The 25,745-nt window shown below is 63.5% G+C and overlaps 1 protein-coding gene across 2 annotated transcripts in view; it reads right to left on the minus strand.

Annotated features, from left to right (window-relative positions):
• Positions 1 to 591: 591 nt before the first annotated feature.
• The window catches only part of AGAP3 (ArfGAP with GTPase domain, ankyrin repeat and PH domain 3), a 228,033-nt gene continuing 202,879 nt past the window's right edge, over positions 592 to 25,745 (minus strand). For both annotated transcript variants that reach the window (XM_030546568.1, XM_030546569.1), the window contains exons 14-18: positions 6,678 to 6,832; positions 6,060 to 6,150; positions 4,535 to 4,757; positions 3,280 to 3,535; positions 592 to 1,275 (exon numbers count right to left, since the gene is read on the minus strand). In XM_030546568.1, the coding sequence (XP_030402428.1) occupies positions 1,057 to 1,275; positions 3,280 to 3,535; positions 4,535 to 4,757; positions 6,060 to 6,150; positions 6,678 to 6,832 (944 nt within the window). In that variant the 3' untranslated portion in view covers positions 592 to 1,056. The remainder of the gene's footprint in view (positions 1,276 to 3,279; positions 3,536 to 4,534; positions 4,758 to 6,059; positions 6,151 to 6,677; positions 6,833 to 25,745) is intronic.

A 25,745-nucleotide genomic window follows, 5' to 3' on the forward strand; every position in this document is an offset into this window, starting at 1 on the left:
GCCAAGGAGTCTCCAGGGGAACAGACACAGCCAGGAGGGTCCCAGAGCGGGTCAGTCCCTCTCCTCTCCTGCTTGCAAACGAGGGGCCGCGGATGCCCAGGAGGGCGATTCCCTTTGCAGTTGTAGGCAGAGGAAGCAGCGAGGCCACAGCACGGAGCTGGGCTCCGTCCTCCAGTGATGCCAGCCAATATGCATGCAGCCCCCCGAGCCTGGCACCCATGGGGGGGCAGGGGAGGATGCACAGAAACTGCCTCCATGTACTGACGGGGTGGGCGCGGGGGCACACAGGGAGTGTCTCTCTGTACAGGGTGGGGGGCACATAGGAACTGTCTCTGTACTGGGTCGGGGTGCACAGAAACTGCCTCCATGTATGGGATGGGGCAGACAGGAACTGTCCTTGTACCAGGTAGTGGGGGGAGACAGCAACTGTCTCTCTGCACCAGGGTGGAGGAGGCACACAGGGACTGTCTCTGTAACAACTGAGGGGGCAGTAGGGGCAGACAGGAACTGTCTCTCTGTACCGGGTGGGGGCACACAAGGACTGTCTCTCTGTACCGGGGGGAAGGGGGGCAGACAGGAACTGTCCCTGTACCAGGTAGAGGGGAGCCAGGAACTGTCTCTCTGTACTGGGTGGGGGCACACAAGGACTGTCCCTCTGTACCGGGGGGAAGGGGGGCAGACAGGAACTGTCCCAGTACCAGGTAGAGGGGAGCCAGGAACTGTCTCTCTGTACCGGGTGGGGGCACACAAGGACTGTCTCTCTGTACCGGGGGGGAGGGGGAGCACACAGGGACTGTCTGTACCAGGTGGGGAGCGGGGGGGGGGTGCATAGGAACTGCCTCCCCATACGGGATGGGGGTGCAATGCAGGGAAACCCCTTCTCTTGCAAGGGCACCTCTGTGCGTGGAGCAGTTCAGCTGCGGTGTTGGCCACAGGGTGCACCATGCCAGCCCCACTGCTCCTGTGAGATCCTTGGCACCAACAGCAGTGTCTGGCGGGGCCGGGAGCCCCCCACTGTCTCGCGGCTCGGAGCAGGAGGCCGGCCCGGCAGGATGGCTAGAGGACGCTGGGGCTGGAGCCCAGCTCAGCCGGGGACGCCGAGCAGGAGTTGTTGGCGTTGCGGCGGGGCAGGCTGGGGGTCAGCGTACTGACAGAGCTGTCACTCGGGCATCCATGCTGCAGGAGGATGTCGACACACTCCTGGCTGCCAGCTTGCCGGGCGTATGCCAGGGGCGTTAGGCCACGGGCGTCCCTGCTCTTCACGTCCACCCCGTACTGCACAGGGAGAGAACACACCAGGGCAGCTGGTCAGTGCCAGGCAGCACCGGGCGGCTGCCGGCAGGACAGCCATGCAATGCGAGTGAGGCAGGCCAGGAAGGGGAGCCCATGTGGGTTTCAGGAAATGGTAGGAGTTGTGAGACTTAGAAAGGGCCTGGTGCAGGAGATCAACAATGGGAGGGGGCAGAAAGGGGGTGCTGTGGGCTCAGTGAGGGGCAGGGGGAACCAGAGCTGGGAACCGGGCTCAGTGAGGGGCTGGGGGGGGACCGGAGCTCGGAACCGGGCTTAGCGAGGGGCAGGGGGGGACCAGAGCTGGGAACTGGGCTCAGTGACAGGCTGGGGGGAACCGGAGCTGGGAACCGGGCTCAGCGAGGGGCTGGGGGGGACCGGAGCCGGGAAACGGGCTCAGCGAGGGGCTGGGGGGGACCAGAGCTGGGAACCGGGCTCAGCGAGGGGCTGGGGGGGACCAGAGCTGGGAACCGGGCTCAGCGAGGGGCTGGGGGGGACCGGAGCCGGGGACCGGGCTCAGCGAGGAGTGGGGGGAAACCGGAGCCGGGAACCGGGCTCAGAGAGGGGCTGGGGGGACCGGAGCCGGGGACCGGGCTCAGCGAGTGGCGGGGAGGGACCGGAGCCGGGAACCGGGCTCAGAGAGGGTCTGGGGGGGACCGGAGCCGGGGACCGGGCTCAGCGAGGGGCTGGGGGGGACCGGAGCCGGGGACCGGGCTCAGCGAGGGGCTGGGGGGGACCGGAGCCGGGGACCGGGCTCAGCGAGGGGCTGGGGGGGACCGGAGCCGGGGACCGGGCTCAGCGAGGGGCTGGGGGGGACCGGAGCCGGGGACCGGGCTCAGCGAGGGGCTGGGGGGGACCGGAGTCGGGGACCGGGCTCAGCGAGGGGCGGGGGGCGGGACTGGAGCCGGGGACCGGGCTCAGCGAGGGGCGGGGGGGGACCGGAGCCGGGAACCGGGCTCAGAGAGGGGCTGGGGGGGACCGGAGCCGGGGACCGGGCTCAGAGAGGGGCTGGGGGGGACCGGAGCCGGGGACCGGGCTCAGAGAGGGGCTGGGGGGGACCGGAGCCGGGGACCGGGCTCAGCGAGGGGCGGGGGGGGACCGGAGCCGGGGACCGGGCTCAGCGAGGGGCGGGGGGGGACCGGAGCCGGGGACCGGGCTCAGCGAGGGGCTGGGGGGGACCGGAGCCGGGGACCGGGCTCAGCGAGGGGCGGGGGGGCGGGACCGGAGCCGGGGACCGGGCTCAGCGAGGGGCGGGGGGGCGGGACCGGAGCCGGGGACCGGGCTCAGCGAGGGCGGGGGGGGACCGGAGCCGGGGACCGGGCTCACTGAGGGGCTGGGGGGGGACCGGAGCTCGGAACCGGGCTCAGCGAGGGGCAGGGGGGGACCAGAGCTGGGAACTGGGCTCAGTGACAGGCTGGGGGGAACCGGAGCCGGGAACTGGGCTCAGCGAGGGGTGGGGGGGGGGACCGGAGCCGGGGACCGGGCTCAGCGAGGGGCTGGAGGGGACCGGAGCCGGGGACCGGGCTCAGCGAGGGGCGGGGGGGGACCGGAGCCGGGGACCGGGCTCAGCGAGGGGCGGGGGGGGGACCGGAGCCGGGACCGGGCTCAGCGAGGGGCTGGGGGGGGACCGGAGCCGGGGACCGGGCTCAGCGAGGGGCGGGGGGGGGACCGGAGCCGGGGACCGGGCTCAGCGAGGGGCGGGGGGGGGGACCGGAGTCGGGGACCGGGCTCAGCGAGGGGCTGGGGGGGACCGGAGCCGGGGACCGGGCTCAGCGAGGGGCTGGGGGGGACCGGAGCCGGGAACTGGGCTCAGCGAGGGGCGGGGGGGGACCGGAGCCGGGGACCGGGCTCAGAGAGGGGCGGGGGGGGACCGGAGCCGGGGACCGGGCTCAGCGAGGGGCGGGGGGGGGACCGGAGCCGGGGACCGGGCTCAGCGAGGGGCTGGGGGGGACCGGAGCCGGGGACCGGGCTCAGCGAGGGGTTTCTCCTCACCCATATGAGTAGCTGTGTGAAGACAACGTTGGCCATGGCGCTGGAGAGGTGCAGCGCCGTTCGACCGTCCCCGTCCCCGTACGTCTCGTTCACCTCCTCCTTGGTGCCATGGGCCAGCAGCATCACCACCAGGCGCACGTCGTCCTCCACCACGGCCCGCAGCAGCTGCTGCCCCAGGGGCACATCCGAGTGCGGCAGTGCAGCCAGGAACAGCTTCTGCTCATACTTGGCCCGGATCCAGCACTCCTTGTCCTCCCTGCAGGGAGGGACCCCTCCCCGGGGCACCCGTGTCATGGGGCACCGCATGGCAGGGGCGGCTTGTGCCCCACACCACCCTGCACTTGTGTCCCCTACACTGTGCAGCATCGCTTGTGCCCCAAGGGCAGACCTCTGTTCCTCAAGCCCTTCACCCCCTGTGCTTGTGCACCCTGTGCAACCCCAGCTCTGGTGCCCCTCACATACACTCCCCAGAACTCATGCCCCACATGCACCTGCCTGGCTCTTGTGCCCCATGTGCACCCCCACCTTGGCACTCATGCCCAGGGCACCCTCGCCCCAGCTCTCGTGCCCCACGTGCCTCCTCTCAGCTCTGGTGCCCAGTGTCCCCCCGCTCGGCACTCTCATGCCCCTCCTGCTGGCGCAGTTCCCTGGAGCGTCTCCATCGCGCTGGGCCCGGCCCGTGGCAAGGAAAGGTTAGCTGCTGCGTGGAGCTGCCCGGTGCCACAAGGGGCAGCGTTATCGCGGCTGCCGTCGCGGCTGGTGCAGACAAAGGCTGAGCCGCCAGCCGGGCTGCCTGGGGCTGCCGGGCCCGGCAGATCGATGTGCGCCGTGCGCCCTGCTATCTGCTCCCATTCTATCCATCTGCATCTGGCAGGCAGCGATCAATACCCCGCGTGGAGCATGCTCACTGCCGCTGCCCCCTGACCCGCGCCGAGCCGCTGATAAGGCGCAGAATGGGCTCTTGTCTGGGTGGCGGGATGAGTGACAGGAGAGACGCTCCGATAGGGACAGACAAGGCCTGAAAGGGAAGCACCCCTGAGACCCACAGGCAGGCGCCGGCAAGCTGTCGCCGTTAACCCCTTCCACTCCACAGCCAGCCAGCACTAGGGCAGCCACAGCACCTGCCAGCCGGACTCACCTGCCCCCAAGGGAGACACCCAGCCCCTGGGGCCGACAGGGCTTCCCAGCTGCAGACCCCCGGAGCTGCCTCCCGCTGCCCCCATCTGCCTACGAGCTCCCCACTGCAGCCCCTCACCTGCTGCTCTCGGGTCCCGGCTTCTGGTAGCCCTCCACCGCCCCTTCCCAGACAGCGTTGGCCAGCGCATTGCCGATGGCCGTCATGACCAGGATGAGCTCGCCGGGCCAGTCGTCCAGGTCCAGGGAGCGCACCCGGGACAGGTGGGTGCCCAGGTTACGGTGGATCCCAGAGCACTCAATGCACATCAGCGAGCCCAGGTTCAGACTCGCCCAGTCGGGGTCTGGAGGGTGGAAGGTGAGCGCACGGGGTGTTAGCAGAGGCCCCAGGGACCCAACAGCCCATTCTCCACCCCGAGGGGCACCAGCCCCGCCGGGACCCACCAGCCCGTACTCCACCCCCAGGGGCACCAGCCCCGCCGGGACCCACCAGCCCGTTCTCCACCCCCAGGGGCACCAGCCCCGCCGGGACCCACCAGCCCGTTCTCCACCCCCAGGGGCACCAGCCCCGCCGGGACCCACCAGCCCGTTCTCCACCCCCAGGGGCACCAGCCCCGCCGGGACCCACCAGCCCGTTCTCCACCCCCAGGGGCACCAGCCCCGCCGGGACCCACCAGCCCGTTCTTCACCCCCAGGGGCACCAGCCCCGCCGGGACCCACCAGCCCGTTCTCCACCCCCAGGGGCACCAGCCCCGCCGGGACCCACCAGCCCGTTCTCCACCCCCAGGGGCACCAGCCCCGCCGGGACCCACCAGCCCATTCTCCACCCCCGGGGCACCAGCCCCGCCGGGACCCACCAGCCCGTTCTCCACCCCCAGGGGCACCAGCCCTGCCGGGACCCACCAGCCCGTTCTCCACCCCCAGGGGCACCAGCCCTGCCGGGACCCACAAGCCCGTTCTCCACCCCCAGGGGCACCAGCCCTGCCGGGACCCACCAGCCCGTTCTCCACCCCCAGGGGCACCAGCCCTGCCGGGACCCACCAGCCCGTTCTCCACCCCCAGGGGCACCAGCCCTGCCGGGACCCACCAGCCCGTTCTCCACCCTCAGAGGCACCAGCCCTGCCGGGACCCACCAGCCCGTTCTCCACCCCCAGGGGCACCAGCCCTGCCGGGACCCACCAGCCCGTTCTCCACCCTCAGGGGCACCAGCCCTGCCGGGACCCACCAGCCCGTTCTCCACCCTCAGGGGCACCAGCCCTGCCGGGACCCACCAGCCCGTTCTCCACCCCCAGGGGCACCAGCCCTGCCGGGACCCACCAGCCCGTTCTCCACCCCCAGGGGCACCAGCCCTGCCGGGACCCACCAGCCCGTTCTCCACCCCCAGGGGCACCAGCCCTGCCGGGACCCACAAGCCCGTTCTCCACCCTCAGGGGCACCAGCCCTGCCGGGACCCACATGTCCCTCCCCAAACCTGCAGAGTCACCAGCCCCACAGGGATCCAGAGACCCACATTTTTTGCCTCTCTTGGGCAGTAAGATCCCATGGAGAAGTGAGGCCCCTAGGGTAGGGTGGGAGGCCCTGTGGGGCACAAACCCCCCTTCCCTGAGCAGGGCGGGAGGGCCCCATCCTCAGGCAGCATCACTCACTGGGCGCGTCGCAGTCCACGCAGAAGCTGTTCCCACGTGCAGTGCGGACCGTCTGCAGGGCCAGTGCGTCGCTCTGGCTGCCTAGCCGAGCCTGGGACAGGAAGGGCAACCCCCTGAGTCGTTAGGGGCTGGCTGGCCCCCCGGGCCTGTCTCCTCTCATTGTTGTCCTCAAGACCAGCCCACCGGGCAGCCGCCAGGGCCGTGCTCAGATGAGCACCAGAGGGGCAGACAGCACTGGGGGCTGGAGAGCTGTCCCTGGCCAAGGCAGGGCATGAGGGGCAGGAGAGTGATGGGTGAGTGATGCCAGCCCAGGCAGGGCTGGGGGCGCAGGGCGGCAAGCACCAGCCTGGTGGTGTGGAGGGTACACAAGAAGTAGCCTAGGCAGGACCCAGTGGGGCACACGCTTACCGGGGTGGGGGTGCAGGGGCTGTGGGGCAGGAGCCAACCCAGGTAGGGTGGGGGCCGGCACCAGCCAGGGTGGTGTGGGCCTGGCCTGCGTAGGGGTGACTGGAGCAGACGCTGACAGGAGGGCCCGTGGTGGGGCAGGTGTCAGCCCACGCAGGGCAGGGTGGGGCACAGTGGGGCACCTGCCTGCCTGGGCAGAGAGGGGTCCCTCACCTTGTTCCTGCTGCTCTCGCAGCCCTGGAGGCTGGCCAGGATCTGGCTCTCGATGGCCTGGACCCACAGCTCCCGCTCCTCGGACGTCGAGGCCTCAAAAAGCCAGGTCTGGCCTGTCAGCGACACGATGATGAACTCGAACGACTCGTCTTGTTCTGGAACAGAAGGGAGGGGTCACTGCGCCAGGCCGGGGGGTGATGGGGTCACTGTGCTGGCTGGGGGGGGTGATGGGGTCACTGCACCAACCTGGGAAGGGTGATGGGGTCACTGCGCCAGCCCGGAGGAGGGGTGATGGGGTCACTGCACCAACCTGGGAAGGGTGATGGGGTCACTGCGCCAGCCCGGAGGGGGGGTGATGGGGTCACTGCACCAACCTGGGAGGGGTGATGGGGTCACTGCGCCGGCCCGGAGGAGGGGTGATGGGGTCACTGCACCAACCTGGGAAGGGTGATGGGGTCACTGCACCAGCCCGGAGGGGGGGTTGATGGGGTCACTGCGCCAGGCCGGAGGGTGATGGGGTCACTGTGCTGGCTGGGGGGGGTGATGGGGTCACTGCACCGGCCCGGAGGAGGGGGTGATGGGGTCACTGCGCCAGCCAGGAGGGGGGGGTGATGGGGTCACTGTGCCAGGCCGGGGGGTGATGGGGTCACTGTGCTGGCTGGGGGGGGGTGATGGGGTCACTGCACCGGCCTGGAGGAGGGGGTGATGGGGTCACTGCACCGACCTGGGAGGGGTGATGGGGTCACTGCACCAGCCCGGAGGGGGGGGTGATGGGGTCACTGCGCTGGGCCGGGGGGGGTGATGGGGTCACTGCACCGGGATGGGGGCTGTGGGGGGGGTGATGGGGTCACTGCGCCGGCCCGAGGCGTGATAGTGATGGGGTCACTGTGCCGGCACTGGGGTGGTGATGGTGTCACTGCACTGACATGGGGGGTGGTGATGGGGTCACTGCGCCGGCACTGGGGTGGTGATGATGTCACTGCACCAGCCTGGGGGGAGGTGATGGGGTCACTGCGCTGGCCTGGGGGGAGCTGATGGGGTCACTGCGGAGGCACAGGAGGTGGTGATGGGGTCACTGCGCCGGCCCGAGGCGTGATAGTGATGGGGTCACTGTGCCGGCACTGGGGTGGTGATGGTGTCACTGCACTGGCACGGGGGGTGGTGATGGGGTCACTGCGCCGGCACTGGGGGGAGGTGATGGGGTCACTGCGCTGGCCTGGGGGGAGCTGATGGGGTCACTGCGGAGGTACAGGAGGTGGTGATGGGGTCACTGCGCCGGTCGGGGGGGTTGATGGGGTCACTGCAGAGGCACAGGGGGTGGTGATGATGTCACTGCGCCGGCACTGGGGGGAGGTGATGGGGTCACTGCGCTGGCCTGGGGGGAGCTGATGGGGTCACTGCGGAGGCACTGGGGTGGTGATGGGGTCACTGCGCCGGTCGGGGGGGTTGATGGGGTCACTGCAGAGGCACAGGGGGTGGTGATGGGGTCACTGTGCCGGCCCATGTTCTCTTAGGAGATCAGGATCCAGATCTGCCCCTCATGGCAACTCAGCCGGGGGGGCCCAGCGCTGATCCAGTGGAGCTGCTGGGGGGGGGAGCAGTAACCCCTCTGCGAGAGGGACTCCCTAGGGTGTGCCATGGGCAAGGGGGGCTATTCTGCCAGAAGCTGGGAATGGGCGACACAGGGATGGGTCACTTGATGATTCCCTGTTCTGTTCATTCCCTCTGAAGCACCTGGCATTGGCCACTGGCGGCAGACAGGACACTGGGCTGGATGGACCTTCGGTCTGACCCAGTGCGGCCGTTCTTATGTACTCAGGGCCTCCTTGGTGGATGGGTGGATGTGGGGGGGAAGGGGCTGTGCTTAGAGTCTCCCTGGTGGGGGGAGGAAGGGGCTCTGCTCAGGGTCTCCCAGGTGGAGCCCTGATGAAGGTCTCCCTGGTGGGGGTGGGGAAGGCTCTGCTCAGGGTCTCCCTGGTGGGTGGGTGAGTAGGTGGGGCCCTGATGAAGGTCTCCCTGGTGGGTGTGTGCAGGGGTGAGGGAGGGGGGCCCTGCTGAGGGACTCCTTGGTGGGTGCAGGACCGGCGCTAGGGGTTTTAGCGCGCCGCCCCGCGCCCTGGTCCCAGGGCTCCAGTGCAGCTGCCGCAGTGGTGCCTGCGGGAGGTCCACCGGAGCCACGGGAGCAGCCGACCGTCCGCAGGCACGACTGCGGCAGCTCCACCGGAGCCGCCTGCTGCCCCCTCCAGCAAAATGCCGCCCACCAATAATCCTGGCACCCTAGGCTATTGCCTAGGCCGCCTAAATGGAAGTGCCGGCCCTGGGTGGGTGGATGTGGGGGGGAGGGGGCTCTGCTCAGGGTCTCCCAGGTGGAGCCCTGATGAAGGTCTCCCTGCCGGGGGTGGGGGAGGCTCTGCTCAGGGTCTCCCTGCTGGGTGGGTGTGGGGGGGTCCTGCTGAAGGTCTCCCTGGTGCGTGTGTGCAGGGATGGGGGAGGGGGGCCCAGCTGAGGGACTCCTTGGTGCTGGGGTGGGAGTTTCCCCGCAGGGGGCCTGGGCGTGGGATGCTCGCACCCAGAGTTCGCACGGGGTACGTGTCCCATCTCTGCACCCAGAAGCCAGATTTACCGTTTATTGCCCAACTTGAGCAGTTAGTGCCGCGAACGACTGAAGTACGCAAGGCCGAATGGAATGACTAATAAACATTATGTCACAGCACACGCTTCATCTCATAGCAAAATGATTTGTAATTACCTAATTAGCGTTATGCAAATAACACCCTCATCTCCATAATGTGCCTTCCCAGTTCTCTATTAAAAGCAGGGAGCCAACTGCACAGCTCCGGAGCCAGCAGGGAGGTTGAGGGGCCGGGCCTGGGGCAGGCCAGGGCTCCGCTAGCCCCGGGCCTGGAAGTGATGGGGGCCCGGCCTTCGCTCTGCTCTCTGTCCTCTGCCCCCGGCCCTGTGAGCTGCAGGCCAGAGCAGGCTCTCCCCAGGGGCAAACGGGACACTTCAGCTGCTCCTGCCCTGAGGCCCACTGGGAGGTACAGGCCAGGAGGGTGCAGGGGCTTGTCCATCTGGTAAGCTGCACTATCGCAAAAGCCGCAGCGGAGATGAGGCCTGACAAGCGTGCCAGCCTGGAGCCGGCTCCAAATAGATTTCCTAAGTCAGTTAGGATGTGACTCCCTACTGGCCACAGTGAAACTGGGATAGAGGGGTCTCACACCCGGACAGCTTACCCAGGGCTGGCTCCAGCCATTTCGCCGCCTGTGGACGCTCCACCGGAGCCGTGGGACCAGTGGATCCTCCGCAGGGACGCCTGTGGGAGGTCCATCGGAGCCGCCTGCCGCCCTCCCGGCAACTGGCAGAGTGTCCCCCGCGGTATGCCACCCCAAGCACGCGCTTGGCACGCTGGGGCCTGGAGCTGGCCCTGAGCTTACCCCATCCGTCACACCGCCGAGCCCTTCGTACTGGGGTAGTTACAGCCACAAAGGGGCCTCATACCCAGACAGCTTACCTCGTCCCGCACACTGCCAAGCCCTTCGTTCTGGAGTAGCTACATCCACACAGGGGCCTCACACCTGGACAGCCTATCCCGTCCCTCACACTGTCGAGCCCGTCATACTGGGGTAGTTACAGCCACACAGGGGCCTCACACCTGGACAGCCTACCCCTGTCTCACACACTGCCGAGCCCTCCATATTAAGGTAGTTACAGCCACACAAGGGCCCCACATCCAGACAGCTTACCCTGTCCCTCACACTGCCGAGCCCTTCGTACTGGGGTAGCTACATCCACACAGGGGCCTCACACCTGGACAGCCTATCCCGTCCCTCACACTGTCGAGCCCGTCATACTGGGGTAGTTACAGCCACACAGGGGCCTCATACCCAGACAGCTTACCTCGTCCCGCACACTGCCAAGCCCTTCGTTCTGGAGTAGCTACAGCCACACAGGGACCTCACACCTGGACAGCTTACCCCGTCCCTCACACCACTGAACCCTTCGTACTGGGGTAGTTACAGCCACACAGGGGCCTCATACCCAGACAGCTTACCTCGTCCCGCACACCGCCAAGCCCTTCGTTCTGGGGTAGCTGCATACACATAGGGGACTCATACCAGGACAGTTTACCCCGTCCTTCACACCACCGAGCCCTTCATACTGGGGTAGTTACAGCCACACAGGGGCCTCATACCCGGACAGCTTACCCCTATCCCACACACCGCCGAACCCTTCGTACTGGGGTAGCTACAGCCACACAGGGGCCTCACACTTGGACAGCCTACCTCTGTCTCACACACTGCCGAGCCCTCCATATTAAGGTAGTTACAGCCACACAAGGGCCCCACATCCAGACAGCTTACCCTGTCCCTCACACTGCCAAGCCCTTCGTACTGGGGTAGCTACATCCACACAGGGGCCTCACACCTGGACAGCCTATCCCGTCCCTCACACTGTCGAGCCCGTCATACTGGGGTAGTTACAGCCACACAGGGACCTCACACCTGGACAGCCTACCCCATCAGTCACACCGCCGAGCCCTTCATTCTGGGGTAGCTAAAGCCACACAGGGACCTCACACCCGGACAGCTTACCCCATCCCTCACACTGCCAAACTCTTCGTAGTGGGGAAGTTACAGCCACACAGGAGCCTCACACCTGGACAGCTTACCCCGTCCCGCACACCGCCAAGCCCTTCGTTCTGGGTAGCTACAGCCACACAGGGGCCTCACATCCGGAGAGTTTACCCTGTCCCGCACACCACCAAGCCGTTCGTACTGGGATAGTTACAGCCACACAGGGGTCTCACACCCGGAGAGCTCACCCCATCTCTCACAACGGCAAACCCTTCATACTGGGGTACCTACAGCCACACAAGGGCCTCACACCTGGACAGCTTACCCCATCCGTCACACCGCCGAGCCCTTCATTCTGGGGTAGCTAAAGCCACACAGGGACCTCACACCTGGACAGCTAACCCCGTCCCTCACACTGCCAAACCGTTCGTACTAGGGTAGTTACAGCCACACAGGGGCCTCACACCTGGACAGCGTACCCCATCCCTCACACAGCCGAACCCTTCGTACTGGGGTATTTACAGCCACACAGGGGCCTCACACCCAGACAGCTTACCCCGTCCCGCACACCGCCAAGCCCTTCGTTCTGGGGTAGCTACAGCCACACAGGAGCCTCACACCCCGAGAGCTTACCCTGTCCCCCACACCGCCAAGCCCTTTGTACCGGGATAGTTACAGCCACACAGGGGTCTCACATCCGGAGAGCTCACCCCATCCCTCACACTGCCAAACCCTTCGTACTGGGGTAATTACAGCCACACAAGGGCCTCACACCAGGACAACTTACCCCATCCGTCACACCGCCGAGCCCTTCATTCTGGGGTAGCTACAGCCACACAGGGACCTCACACTTGGACAGCTAACCCCGTCCCTCACACTGCCGAACCGTTCATACTAGGGTAGTTACAGCCACACACGGGCCTCACACCTGGACAGCATACCCCGTCCCTCACACCGCCGAACCCTTTGTACTGGGGTAGTTATAGCCACACAAGGGCCTCATACCCAGATAGCTTACCCCGTCCCGCACACCGCCAAGCCCTTCGTTCTGGGGTAGCTACAGTCACACAGGGGCCTCACCCCTGGACAGCTTACCCCGTCCCTCACACCGCCGAGGCCTTCGCTTTGGGGTAGCTACAGCCACACGGGGACCTCATACCCAGACAGCTTACCTCCGTCCCACACACCGCCGAGCCCTTCGTACTGGGGTAGCTACATCTACACAGGGGCCTCACACTTGGACATCCTACTCCGTCCCTCACACCACCGAGCCTTTCGTACTGGGGTAGCTACAGCCACACAGGGACCTCACACACGGACAGCTTACCCCATCCCTCACACTGCCAAGCCCTTTGTACTGGGGTAGTGTCATGGAGTATGGGGGAGTCCAGCCCTGCACCCCTCTTCCTGGGACTCACAGTGACTCTCAGCCTGCCAGTAAAACAGAAGGTTTATCTGACAACAGGAATGCAGGTTACAGCAGAGTTTGGAGGCACAACCAGGACCCCTCGATCAAGCCCTTCTGGGGTCCAGGAAGCTTAGTTCCCAGTTTGAGATTCCCTGAATTCCAAACACCCAGCCTAAAACCGAAATTGAACTAACTTCCTCCAGCCGGTCCCTTTCTTTTCTCTGGCTTCCCGGGCAAAAGTGCTGACCCCCTCCCGCCCTACCTGGCAAAGGTTACAGGCTTAGGTCCTGTCCCTCACCTAAAGTCCTCCCCGGCTCTCCCATTCCCCACACAGACAGCCCCTACTCCATCACATCTCTTCCCCCTTCGAAACTGAACTGAGAAGGGTCACTCTGCCAAGTGACCTGGGGAAGTTCAGGGCCCCCTCTCCGGGACAATGCGTCCGCTATCAGGTTGGCACTTCCCTTCACATGGACCACGTCCACGTCAAAGTCCTGCAGGAGCAGGCTCCGCCTCAGGAGCTTGGCGTTGGCTCCTTTCATCTGGTGCAGCCAGGTCAGGGGAGAGTGGTCGGTGTACACGGTGAAGTGTCGCCCAAAGAGATATAGCTCCAGTTTCTTAAGGGCCCACACCACGGCCAGGCATTCCTTCTCGATGGCCACGTAGTTCTGCTCCCGGGGTAGCAACTTCTTGCTCAGGTACACGATGCGGTATCTCTCCCCCTTTTCATCCTCCTGCATTAACACCACCCCCAGTCCCGTGTCTGAGGCGTCGGTGAACACCATAAAGGGCTTGTCAATATCTGGGTTTGCCAGAATTGGGCCACTAACCAGAGACTCCTTCAGCTCCCGGAGAGCCTGCTGGCACTGCTCGGTCCAGATCACCTTGTCTGGCTTCCCCTTTTTGCACAGCTCAGTGATGGGGCCGGCTATGGCGCTAAAGTGGGGCACGAACCTTCGATAGTACCCCGCCATCCCAATAAAGGCCTGGACTTGCTTTTTGGTTTGGGGAGAGGGCCAGTCTCTGATCACCTCCACCTTGGCTGGGTCTGGCTTTAGGCAGCTGCTCCCCATCCGATGGCCCGGATAAGATACTTCAGCCATCCCCACCTTGCACTTCTCAACCTTTACGGTTAACCCAGCCTTTCGGAGTCGGTCCAGCACTCGTTTAACCTGGGACACGTGGTCCTCCCAGGCCCAGCTAAAGATGCAGATGTCGTCAATATACGCCACAGCAAAACTCTCCATCCCCCTCAGTAGCTGATCCACCAGGCGCTGGAAGGTGGCCGGCGCTCCCTTGAGGCCGAAGGGCAGGGTCAGAAACTCGTAGAGCCCCAGAGGGGTGATAAAGGCCGATTTCAGCCTGGCATCTGCGTCCAGCGGCACTTGCCAGTAGCCCTTGGTAAGATCCATGGTGGTGAGGTACCGAGCACCTCCCAGCTTGTCTAGCAGCTCGTCAGGCCTGGGCATGGGGTAGGCATCAGATACGGTGATGGCATTGAGCTTTCGATAGTCCACACAGAACCGGATTGACCCATCCCTTTTGGGAACCAGCACCACTGGCGAGGCCCAAGGGCTGGAAGACAGCTGGATCACCCCCAAAGCCAGCATGTCCCTGACCTCTCTTTCTAGGTCCTGGGCAGTTTTACCAGTGACCCGAAAAGGGGAGCATCTTATAGGAGGATGTGATGTGGTCTTCACCCGGTGGACAGTCAAATTAGTGCATCCAGGCTGGTTGGAAAACAGCTGTGGTTATAGATGCAGCACCCCTCTGATCTCAGCGTGCTGGGCCAGGGTCAGCTGATCAGAGAGGGGAATCACCTCCAGGGGGGAACCAGCTTTTGTCTCAGGGAATAGATCCACTAACTGGTCATCTCCCTGCTCCTCCCAATGTCCACACACGGCCAACACTACATTCCCCCTGTCATAGTATGGCTTCATCATATTCACATGGTACACCCGACGGTGATGAGCCCGGTTAGACAGCTCCACCACATAGTTTACCTCATTTAGTTGCTTGATAACCTTGAAAGGCCCTTTCCAGGCAGCCTGGAGTTTGTTTTTCCTCACGGGGATGAGAACCATCACCTGATCCCCAGTGGCGAAGGCACGGGCCCGCGCCGTGCGGTCGTACCAGACCTTCTGCTTCCTCTGGGATCGGGCCAGATCCTTCCTGGCCAGGCCCATGAGCTCGGCAAGTCTTTCTCAGAAGATCAGGACATACTCCACCACCGACTCTCCATCGGGAGTGGCCTTCCCCTCCCATTCGTCTCTCATCAGGTGAAGGGACCCCCTTACTCGCGTTCCATATAACAGTTCAAAAGGCGAAAATCCAGTAGACTCCTGGGGTACCTCCCTGTACGCGAACAGCAGGTGAGGTAAGTACTTTTCCCAGTCCTGCGGGTGATGGTTCATAAATGTTTTTAGCATCATCTTCAGCGTCCCGTTGAACCTTTCTACCAGCCCGTTGGACTGGGGGTGATACGCTGAGGCCCAGTTGTGCTGGACCCCACATTTCTGCCATAAGGACCGGAGCAGGGCCGACATGAAGACGGACTCCAGGTCCGTTAAGACTTCCTTGGGGAACCCCACCCGGCTGAAAATCGTCAGCAGCGCATCTGCCACAGTGTCTGCTTCGATAGAGGACAAGGCCACTGCCTCGGGGTAGCGAGTGGAGAAATCTACCACCACCAGAATGTATTTCTTCCCCGACTGGGTCATCTTGCTGAGAGGTCCCACTATGTCCATGGCCACCTTCTGGAAAGGTTCTTCTATGATGGGTAAAGGCCTCAAAGCCACTTTCCCCTTGTCCTGGGCCTTCCCAACCCTCTGGCAGGGGTCACAGGATTGGCAGTACTGTCGGACATAGGTAAAGACCCCAGGCCAGTAAAAGTTCTCTAGCAGCCTCTGCCTGGTGCGCCGGATTCCCTGGTGCCCTGCCAGAGGGATGTCATGGACCAGGTACAGTAGCTTGTGGCAAAACTTCCGGGGAACCACCAGCTGCCTCCTGATCCCCCATGACTCTACTTCCCCTGGGGAGCCCATTCTCGGTACAGGAACCCCTTCTCCCACAGGAACCTCTCCTTGCAACCTCTCCTCATGGTCTGTATCGCACTGAGGTCAGCCCAGTCTCTGGGCTTCCGAAAGGAGGGATCTTTCTGCAACTCGGCCTGGAACTCAGCAGCTGGGACAGGAAAGGGGACCTGCTCTCTCTCGCTGGCTGGGTCTGAGGCCGCAGCCTCTCTGAGCCGTGTCCCTGGGCGTTCCCTCCCTACCAGGTTAGGGTCCTGCACCTCGGGCAGAGTACCTTCCCCGTTGTCGGGTCACAGTGCCCTGCGCTGACTCTGAATGCGAGTCACGACCAGGACACTCTGGGTGTTACTTGGCCAGTCCTCGAGGTCCCCCCCTCATTAACACGTCCGTGGGCAAATGTGGGTGTACCCCCACGTTCTTGGGGCCCTCCTTGGCCCCCCACTTCAAGCGTACCCTCGCCACGGGCACCTTGAATGGGGACATGCCCACGCCCATCAGGGTCAGGTAGGTGTCGGGCACCATCCGATCTGAGGCCACCACCTTGGGCTGGGCCAGCGTCACCTCTGTGCCCGTGTCCCAGTACCCAGTGACCTTCCTCCCATCTACCTCCAGGGAAACAAGGTATTCTCTCTGGAGGAGCAGCCCCGCACCCACGGTGTTAACCAAAATCCCGGAATCTGGAGCATCCAGCCCCCCCAGAGGAACTGACCTGGGGACCTCCTCCCTCCTTCACAGGTTGTACGCTGCCAGCCCCCCTTTCCTGGGAATGTTGCCCCTCATCCAACTGGATCTTTACCCAGTCAACCCTTTGCGGATTGGGTCTGCTCGGTTTGTCCCTGAGCTTGGGGCACTGGGCCCGTATGTGGTCTCATTGGCCACAGCGATTGCAGCCCATGTCTCATGAGTCCCCTTGAGTGGGTCGGATGGACCTGACGCTGGAGGTTCCCCTTTGGTGGGGGTTCTCCATAGGACCCCGCTGGGAGGTCCCATGGTGACTCTCTCTCTGCGTTGAGGCCGGCCTGCTCCTTCGAGACTCCTCCCTGTTATCTCCTGCCCGACTGTCCACAAATTGGTCGGCCAGCTGGCCTGCGTGCTGTGGGTTCTCCGGCTTCTGGTCCATCAGCCACAGCCTCAGGTCAGACGGGCACTGTTCGTACAGGTGCTCCAGTATGAATAGGTCAAGCAGGTCCTCTTTAGTTTGGGCCCCAGCTGTCCACTTGCGGGCATACCCCTGCGCCCGGTTGACCAGTTGTAGGTATGTGACCTCACGGGTTTTATGCTGACTCCGGAACTTTTTCCGGTACATCTCAGGAGTCAGCCCAAACTCGCGGAGCAGGGCCTGTTTGAACAGTTCGTAGTCCCCTGCCTCCGCCCCTTTCAGTCGGTTGTACACCGCCAAGGCTGTGGAGTCCAGTAAGGGGGTGAGAACTGCGATCCTGTCTGCAGGGTCAACGCTGTGCAGCTCGCAGGCATTCTCAAAGGCCGTTAGGAAGGTATCTATGTCCTCCCCCTCCTCACGCCAGGCCAGGAAGTACTTATCAAAGCTCTTTGTAGGCTTGGGTCCCCCCTCACTCACCGCAGCTGGGGTCCCACTGCTTCTCAGTCGGGCCAGTTCCAGCTCATGTTTTCGCTGGTTCTCCTTCTCCTCCAGCTCACGCTGTCGCTGGTTCTCCTCATGTTTACGCTGGTTCTCCCGCTCCTTCAGTTCTTGCCTCCTTAACTCGAGCTCTTCCCGTCTCAGCTCCCTGTCATGTTCCATCTGCATCCATTCCAGGGACGGGGAGCTCCGTCGGGACGATCCCCTGCTGGCCGCCGGGGTCAGGGTGCCCTCAGTATTCACTGGGCTTCCCCCAACCCCTTCCCTAGGTATAGGTGGGCAGGGTCTCAGGGTGTCCTCGGCAGCAGTCTGGACCCTACCAGCCATGTCAGGCCCTGGGGCCCACGCTGCGTCCGCTGGGCGGCTTCCCTCAGGGACCGAGCTCGGTTCACCCAAGCGATCCTTCTACTCCAGCTGGGCAATTAGCTGTTCTTTGGTGGACCTCCCATTGCGTAGCCCCCTCTGCTTGCACAGCTCCACTAGGACTTTCTTAAGGCGCTTAGCATACATCTTCCTGCTGGCCACTCGCCGGCCTGTGCTCTCAGCTTCCCACCGGTTCCAGGAAGACCCCTCGTGCACCAGCCCTTTTTCAGGTCACCCCCTCTCTGCCAGGGTTGAGCTGCAGACTCCTCCGTCCCTGGGACTGCTCCTGCAATCCTCCCAGGGGACCCTGTTACTGCAAAGTCCTTTGCTCTGGTCACACTCCCAGGGGTTAATTGCCTCCTGAAACCATCGCTCTCTGTCTCTTCAGCCCACCTGTCGCCGTTAATCCCCTTTCATTTTACTGCTCTCCAGTCACTTACTGCAGGAAGCGCCGTCCACGAGGTGCAGTAGATCCCGCCGCTACCACCAGTTGTCACGGAGTGTGGGGGAGTCCGGTCCTGTACCCCTCTTCCTGGGACTCACAGTGACTCTCAGCCAGCCAGTAAAACAGAAGGTTTATTGGACAACAGGAATGCAGGCTACAGCAGAGCTTGTAGGCACAGTCAGGACCCCTCAATCAAGTCCTTCTGGGGGTTCATGAAGCTTAGTTCCCAGTTTGGGATTCCCTGAATTCCAACCACCGAGCCCAAAACTGAAACTGAAGTAACTCCCTCCAGCCGGCCCCTTCCTTTTGTCCGGCTTCCCAGGCAAAGGTGCTGAGCCCCTCCTCCCCTACCTGGCTTAGGTTACAGGCTTAGGTCCTGTACTTCACCTAAAGTCCTCCCCAGCTCTCCCATCCCCCACACAGACAGTCCCAGTCCCTACAGCTTCACAGGTAGTTACAGCCAAACAGGGTCCCCACAGCAGACAGCTTACCCTCTCCCTCACACCGCCGAACCCTCCGTACTGGGGTAGTTACAGCCACACAGGGGACTGACACCTGTATAGCCTACCCTGTCCCTCACACCACCGAACCCTTCATTCTGGGGTAGCTACAGCCACACAGGGACCTCACACCTGGACAGCTTACCCCGTCCGTCACACTGCCGAGCCCTTCATTCTGGGGTAGCTACAGTCACACAGGGACCTCACACCTGGACAGCTTACCCCATCCGTCACACCGCCGAGCCCTTCGTTCTGGGGTAGCTACAGCTACACAGGGACCTCATACCTGACAGCTTACCCCGTCCCTCAAACAGCCGAGCCCTTCATACTCGGGTTGTTACAGCCACACAGGGGCCTTACACTCGAACAGCTTATCCTGTCCCTCACACCTCTGAGCCCTTCGTACTGGGCTAGCTACATCCACACATGACCTCACATCTGGACAGCTTACCCATGTTCCTCACACCGCCAAGCCCTTCGTAGTGGGGTAGTTACAGCCACACAGGGGCCTCACACCAGGACAGCTTACCCCATCTCTCACAACGCTGAGTCCTTCATATTGGGATAGTTACACTGGCGCTTTAGAGCGCTGCAACTTTCTCGCTCAGGGGTGTGAAAAAAACACACCCCTGAGCGCTGCAAGTTACAGCGCTGTAAAACACCAGTGTAAACAGTGCCGCAGCGCTCGAAGCGCAGCTCCCAGCGCTGCAAGCTAATCCCCATGGGGAGGTGGAGTACGTGCAGCGCTGGGAGAGCGCCGCGACCACACTCACACTTCAAAGCCCTGTGGCAGCAGCGCTCCCGCGGCAGCGCTTTGAAGAGGGGGCTCTCCTAGCTGGATGGATGGAGGGCAGCGAGCCCCAGGGAGGGGCTCTCCCAGTCAGCTGGGGGTCAGGCAGGGAGACTCCCCAGCTGGCTGGGCAGAGGCTATCCCAGGGACGGCCCCTCACACAGGCTGGGCCAACCTGAGAGCAGGACTCGTGGGAGTGTATTATGCCAGCTCCATTAGAATTAGTGGGCAGTGGAAATGAACAAGGCATTTCTCTGCCTCTTGATGAGGTTTTGATGAGGTTTTGAAGACTGAGTGCTGTGCAGAGCTGCCGAGCAGAGCGTGGCGGGACCTGCCGTTGTTAATGTGCGTTAACCCCCTGACCTCATCTCCAATGCCGCCCAGCAACAAGTCCTCCAGCTGAGAGTGAAATTAGCAAGGGCACAGGATGGGCGCACACGGCACATGCAATTAACACACATGCCACCGAGTTGAGCACAGCTCTCTGTGTTAAGCCCCGCAGCCCCATGGAGCCAGCATTGGGGAAGGGAAGCACCCACACCACCAAGCAGTCAGTACGGGGGTAGAGGGACCCAGCCCCACCCCCCAGAGAGTGGGAAGTCAGCCCCCTTCCGCCAGGGAGGGGGGCAGTCAGGCAGCACAGACTTCCCTTCGCTTGGTGGGACAGCCCAGCTCCCAGAGCGCCCTGGGGCTGGGGAAAGGAGGCAGCAGAAGGACAGATCGAGCTCAGCTGTCAGCAGCAGGAGCTGCTGGTGCTTGACTAAGGTCTTGGGGCTCCTGGCTCTCCAAGGGGGCACGAGAAGGAAGGGCCAGCTCTGGGCTGGGGGTGACAGAAGGAGCGGGACTGGGCTGGTTCCCAATGGGAAGCTGCCTGGTCCTATCTGACTGCACTGATCCCAGAACTCAGGGCCTTGCCCTCCAAGATGTAAGAGCATAACCCCGGGGAGCTCGCCCTCTGCCTGGGCACGCCTGCAAGCACGGAGTAAAGCTGGGGGCTCCCTGGCACTTGCCAGGGGAAGCTACGCTGCAGCAGCTGTGGGCGTGAGAACACAGTGCCCCCTCCCCCGGAGCAGAGGGCACTGCGCTGGGGCCAGTGCGCACAGGCGCAAGGGAGTGCTGAGCACCCTCTCTTCCGGACTGCAGGGGCAGCACTCCCCAGCATGCAGGACACAACCACCTCTTGGCATGCAGGGTGGCAACCTGCAGAGCATGTTGGCATTCCCCACAGCGTGCTGGGCATAGGGCCCCTGGGGCTGTGGGGTGGCATCACCCACAGCACAATGGGCATAGGGCCCTGGGGGCATGAGGTGGCATTACCCACAGCACGCTGGGCATAAGGCCTTGGGGCACAGGGTGGCATCCCCCACAGCATGCTGGGCATAGGGCCTTGGGGCACAGGGTGGCATCCCCCACAGCATGCTGGGCATAGGGTCCTGGGGGCACAGGGTGGCATCTCCCAAAGCATGCTGAGCATAGGGCCTTGGGGCACAGGGTGGCATCCCCCACAGCATGCTGGGCATAGGGTCCTGGGGGCACAGGGTGGCATCTCCCAAAGCATGCTGAGCATAGGGCCTTGGGGCACAGGGTGGCATCCCCCATAGCATGCTGGGCATAGGGCATTGAGGGCACAGGGTGGCATCCCTCACAGCATGCTGGGCATAGGGTCCTGGGGGCACAGGGTGGCATCCCTCACAGCATGCTAGGCATAGGGCCTGGGGGCTAGGGTGGCATCCCCCACAGCATGCTAGGCATAGGGCCTGGGGGCACAGGGTGGCATCCCCCACAGCATGCTGGGCATAGGGTCCTGGGGGCATGGGGTGGCATCACCCAAAGCAACAAACCTAGCAAGGGAGCAGAGCCTCCAGCAGAATAAAGAACTGGAGCTTCACACCCAGAATCAAGTGCTGCCTCTTGGAGCAGAATCCACTTCTGAGATGCCCCTACCCTCGCCCCTGGGCCGACACCCCCAGTGCCTCACTCCTCCCCTCCTCCTTCAGGACCCTCCCTGAATTCACCGTGTCCCTCACTCTGCCTTGCCATGGGGAAGGGGCAAGGCCCTAATGGTGCAGAGGGAAGGAGAGGAAGTGCTGCCGGGGTCATGGCTGGCAGCGGGGGGGCGGCCCCTGCTCACACAGGATCACTCTTGCCCAGCTGAGGCCGAGCTGCAGCCCCCTTCTCGCCCCAGGCTCAGCAGCAGGGGCAGACCCGCGGGGTGTCTGTTTGCAAGCTGCCAGTGTGTCACTGTATTGTGATGAGGTGTTTGGGATATCAACAAATTAGCAGGCGTGGGGAAGAGAAGGATGCAGGCGCCATTCGTAAATGTCAGCTCGCTGCCTCCTCATTTTGCAGCTCATTAAACCCAATATTCTAACCTGTATTAGTACAACGGGAACAGGCCCCTCCGAGGAGACGAGCCTCTGGGAGAACCACGGCAGCAGGCATGGAGTGCAGACTCCCACTGCGCGTCCCCCCGTCTGGGGCCCAGCAGGACCAACAGCGCCCTCACCTGCCAGCTAGCCTAGCCCACCAGCCAGACCCCCAAGGACCCCCTGCTCCTGCCTCTCGGGAGGTACCCGATGAGGGTGGGTATGCAGGAGGGCGGCCGAGGGGCACCTAGTGCTGGGACGGGGGGTTGGCACGTATAGAGCGGGGGGGGGGTTGTACCAAGGCGCACGGGGTGGGGGTGGGGTACATATAGAGCAGGGGGGTTGTACCAAGGGGCTCACAGGGGTGGGGGGTGGGGTACATACAAGCAGGGGGGTTGTACCAAGGGCGCACAGGGGTGGGGGGTGGGGTACATATAGAGCAGGGGGGGTGTACCAAGGGCGCACAGGGGTGGGTGGTGGGGTACATATAGAGCAGGGGGGGTGTACCAAGGGCGCACAGGGGTGGGGTGTGGGGTACATACAAGCAGGGGGGTTGTACCAAGGGCGCACAGGGGTGGGGTGTGGGGTACATACAAGCAGGGGGGTTGTACCAAGGGCGCACAGGGGTGGGTGGTGGGGTACATATAGAGCAGGGGGGGTTGTACCAAGGGCACACAGGGGTGGGGGGTGGGGTACATACAAGCAGGGGGGTTGTACCAAGGGCGCACAGGGGTGGGGGGTGGGGTATATAGAGAGCAGCGGGGAGTTACCAAGGGTGGACAGGGGTGGGGGGTGGGGTACATACAAGCAGGGGGGTTGTACCAAGGGCACACAGGAGTGGGGGGTGGGCTACATATAGAGCAGGGGGGGTTGTACCAAGGGCACACAGGGGTGGGGGGTGGGGTACATACAAGCAGGGGGGTTGTACCAAGGGCGCACAGGGATGGGGGGTGGGGTATATAGAGAGCAGGGGGGAGTTACCAAGGGTGGACAGGGGTGGGGGGTGGGATACATACAGAGAAGGGGGTGTTGTACCAAGGGGCGCACATGGGTGGGATACATACAGAGCAGGGGGGGTTGTACCAAGGGGTGCACAGGGGTGCAGTACATACAGCACAAGGGGGGGTGGTACCAAGGGGCGCACATGTGTGGGGTACATATAGAGCGGAGGGGGTTGTACCAAGGGGCGCACATGGGTGGGGTACATACAGAGCGGGGGGGGTTGTACCAAGGGGGCACAGGGGTGCAGTACATACAGCACAAGGGGAGGTGGTACCAAGGGGCGCACAGAGGTGCGGTACATAACAGCGCAGGGGGGGTTGTACCAAGGGGCGCACATGGGTGGGGTACATACAGAGCGGGGGGGTTGTACCAAGGGGGCACAGGGGTGCAGTACATACAGCACAAGGGGGGGTGGTACCAAGGGGCGCACAGAGGTGCGGTACATAACAGCGCAGGGGGGGTTGTACCAAGGGGCGCACATGTGTGGGGTACATATAGAGCGGGGGGGTTGTACCAAGAAGCACACAGGGGTGGGGGTGGGGTACATAGAGAGCAGGGGGGAGTTACCAAGGGCGGACAGGGGTGGGGGGTGGGATACATACAGAGAAGGGGGTGTTGTACCAAGGGGCGCACAGGGGTGGGGTACATACAACGCGGGGGGGTTGTACCAAGGGGCACACGGGGGGGTAGGTTAGACACAGAGCAGGCGGGGTTGTACCAAGGGACACACAGGGGTGGGGAGTGGGATAGGTACAGAGCAGAGGGGGGTTGTACATAAGGAGCAGGGGGGGTTGTACCAAGAGGCGCACAGGGGTGGGGGGGTTGGGGCACGTATGGAGCAAGCGGGGTTGTACCAAGAAGCAAACAGGGGTGGGGCACCTGCAGAGCACGGGGGCTGTCCCAAGGCGCACACAGGAGGGGCGAGGCATGCATACGAGGTCGAGGGGGCAGGCGGAGGGGTTGGCCAGCAGGGGGAGGAGGGAGTGCAGGAAGACCGCATTAGGGCCGAAGGAAGGGGTTCCAGGGAAGGGGAGCATGCGGGTGATGGTGTCTGCGGGGGGCAGGAAGGAGCTGAGCGCTACCAGCCGTAATCCCCGGCAAGCTGGTAAATGCAGCTCAGAGAAGTGTTTCCAGCCAGCGAGATGGGCGCTCCCGACAGCCCCTGACAGTCTGCATTAATCACGCCCGGCGCCCAACACAGCTCTTTACTGGCCATCAATTTCCCCCGGGTTTTCAAACTACAAAACAAAGACAAAAGCGCGTCGTTTTGCCGCCGCTGAGAAGCACATTAAGGGGCTGTCAGCTTCTCGCCATGCACTCTGCATCACTCTTTAAGCACATGAGAAGTTCATTATCCCTGGAGCTCTGGCAGCCATGGGGATGCTGGGCTAGGGAGCATCACAAAGGCGCCTGCTGCCAGCACATCCCTCGCATGCTCGCCAGGGCTCCTCCTGGCTGCCGAGAGCCGAGCTAAAGGGCTGGGGGAGCCTAGGGCAACAGGCTGGGGCTGCTGGGCAGGGCTCTGAGCTGGCAGTTCCTGGCCTGCTTCATCCCATGGAGTTCAGTGCTGGCCCCTCGCAGTCCGACACTGCTCTCCCCACTCTGGAGATGCTCTCTCCCTGGCCAGCATGGCAGGTCTGTGGCACTCCCGGAGCGCCCCAGTTTCCCGATGCTCCGGCTGCACTCCCTCATTTGGTGACGTACCCTAGCAGCCTGATGGCACGCTTGCCATAGTTTGTTGATGCTCCCTAGTAGCCTGACACACCGCTCTCTTTAACATGCGACCATGTAAAAAAGCAACAGCTCGTTTGATTTATGATACTTCAGAACAACTAAGATTCAATTGCTCTGCATGTCCCCAGCTCTGATTACCTCCTAAATGAGATAAACTGATGGCAATTTATCCCAGACCTCCCCAACTTTCCCAGGATGCTAACCTGAGAAACGCATTGGCACATGGGGCCAGCATGCTGGGCAGGAGCCGTGCCAGGGAGAGCCGGTGGCAGAGCATGTGCACATGTTGCTGGGCAGGGAGAGGGGCAGGAGGAGGAAGGGGCCCTGACACCAAGACAGCAGTCATGGTCGTCTGCCACTGCCCAGCAGGGAGAGGGTTGTCTCAGTTCTGGGAAGTGGACTCCAGCCGTCTCCCTGCTCCTCGGCATTGACGAGAGCCAGCCTCAGTCCCTCTGGCAGATGGCTCCACGACAGGACGCTGGCTCCTTGCTGAGCACGGCATCTCTGTCCCTGAAGGCCCAGCTCCTCCACCCAGGGGTTCTCTCACTTCCCCAGCAGAAAAACGTCCCCATGGTCACAGTTCCAGGAGGGCCTGGCCATCAAGTGGGAGAGCCGGCGCTATGGCTAACAGCAGCGATTCCGGGAGGCTATGACAGCGCCTGCACCAGGGTTTACGCCGACCTGACTATGAGAGAGGGGGAGGGATCTAATGGGGGGGGCAGATAACCCCCATCAGCTCCCATGGGGTTCTTCCATCTGTTGCTGCAGCACCAGGTGCTGGCCACTGGCCGAGGCTGGGCACCGGTCTAGTGCCTATGCAATGCCTCGGAGAACATCAAATACCAAATTACCCCCACTGCCAAGCTTCCTGGCCTGGCCCATCCTGCATGTGTCTGGCTGGCTGGGGCCGCCCCACGCAGTGCCGTGTCCAGCGTTCAGTACTGCAGAAAGGGGCCTGGCGGGGTGCAGGACGTCTGAGCCTGGGAGGAGGGTCCTGCCAGTCCCAGCCCAGAGGAGGGCTGAGCTGGGCTTTCCCAGAAGGAGCACAGACTTGGCAGAGGAGGTTTCTGTTGAGTATAGGTGTGACCGAGACATTTCCCAGCCATGCTACAGAAGCTGCCTCAGACCGAGCAGAATGAGGCCTACAACCGCCAGCTACAGGGCTCCTGGCTGGCTAAGGCTGGACTGCATTGCCACCCTGGCAGCAAACAGGGCTTCTCCTTAGGAGCAGTCCCAAACTGCACAAACAGCCTGGGG

Source organism: Gopherus evgoodei, unplaced genomic scaffold (assembly GCF_007399415.2).
Source record: "Gopherus evgoodei ecotype Sinaloan lineage unplaced genomic scaffold, rGopEvg1_v1.p scaffold_47_arrow_ctg1, whole genome shotgun sequence".
In the NCBI taxonomy this organism is placed as follows: domain Eukaryota; kingdom Metazoa; phylum Chordata; order Testudines; family Testudinidae; genus Gopherus; species Gopherus evgoodei.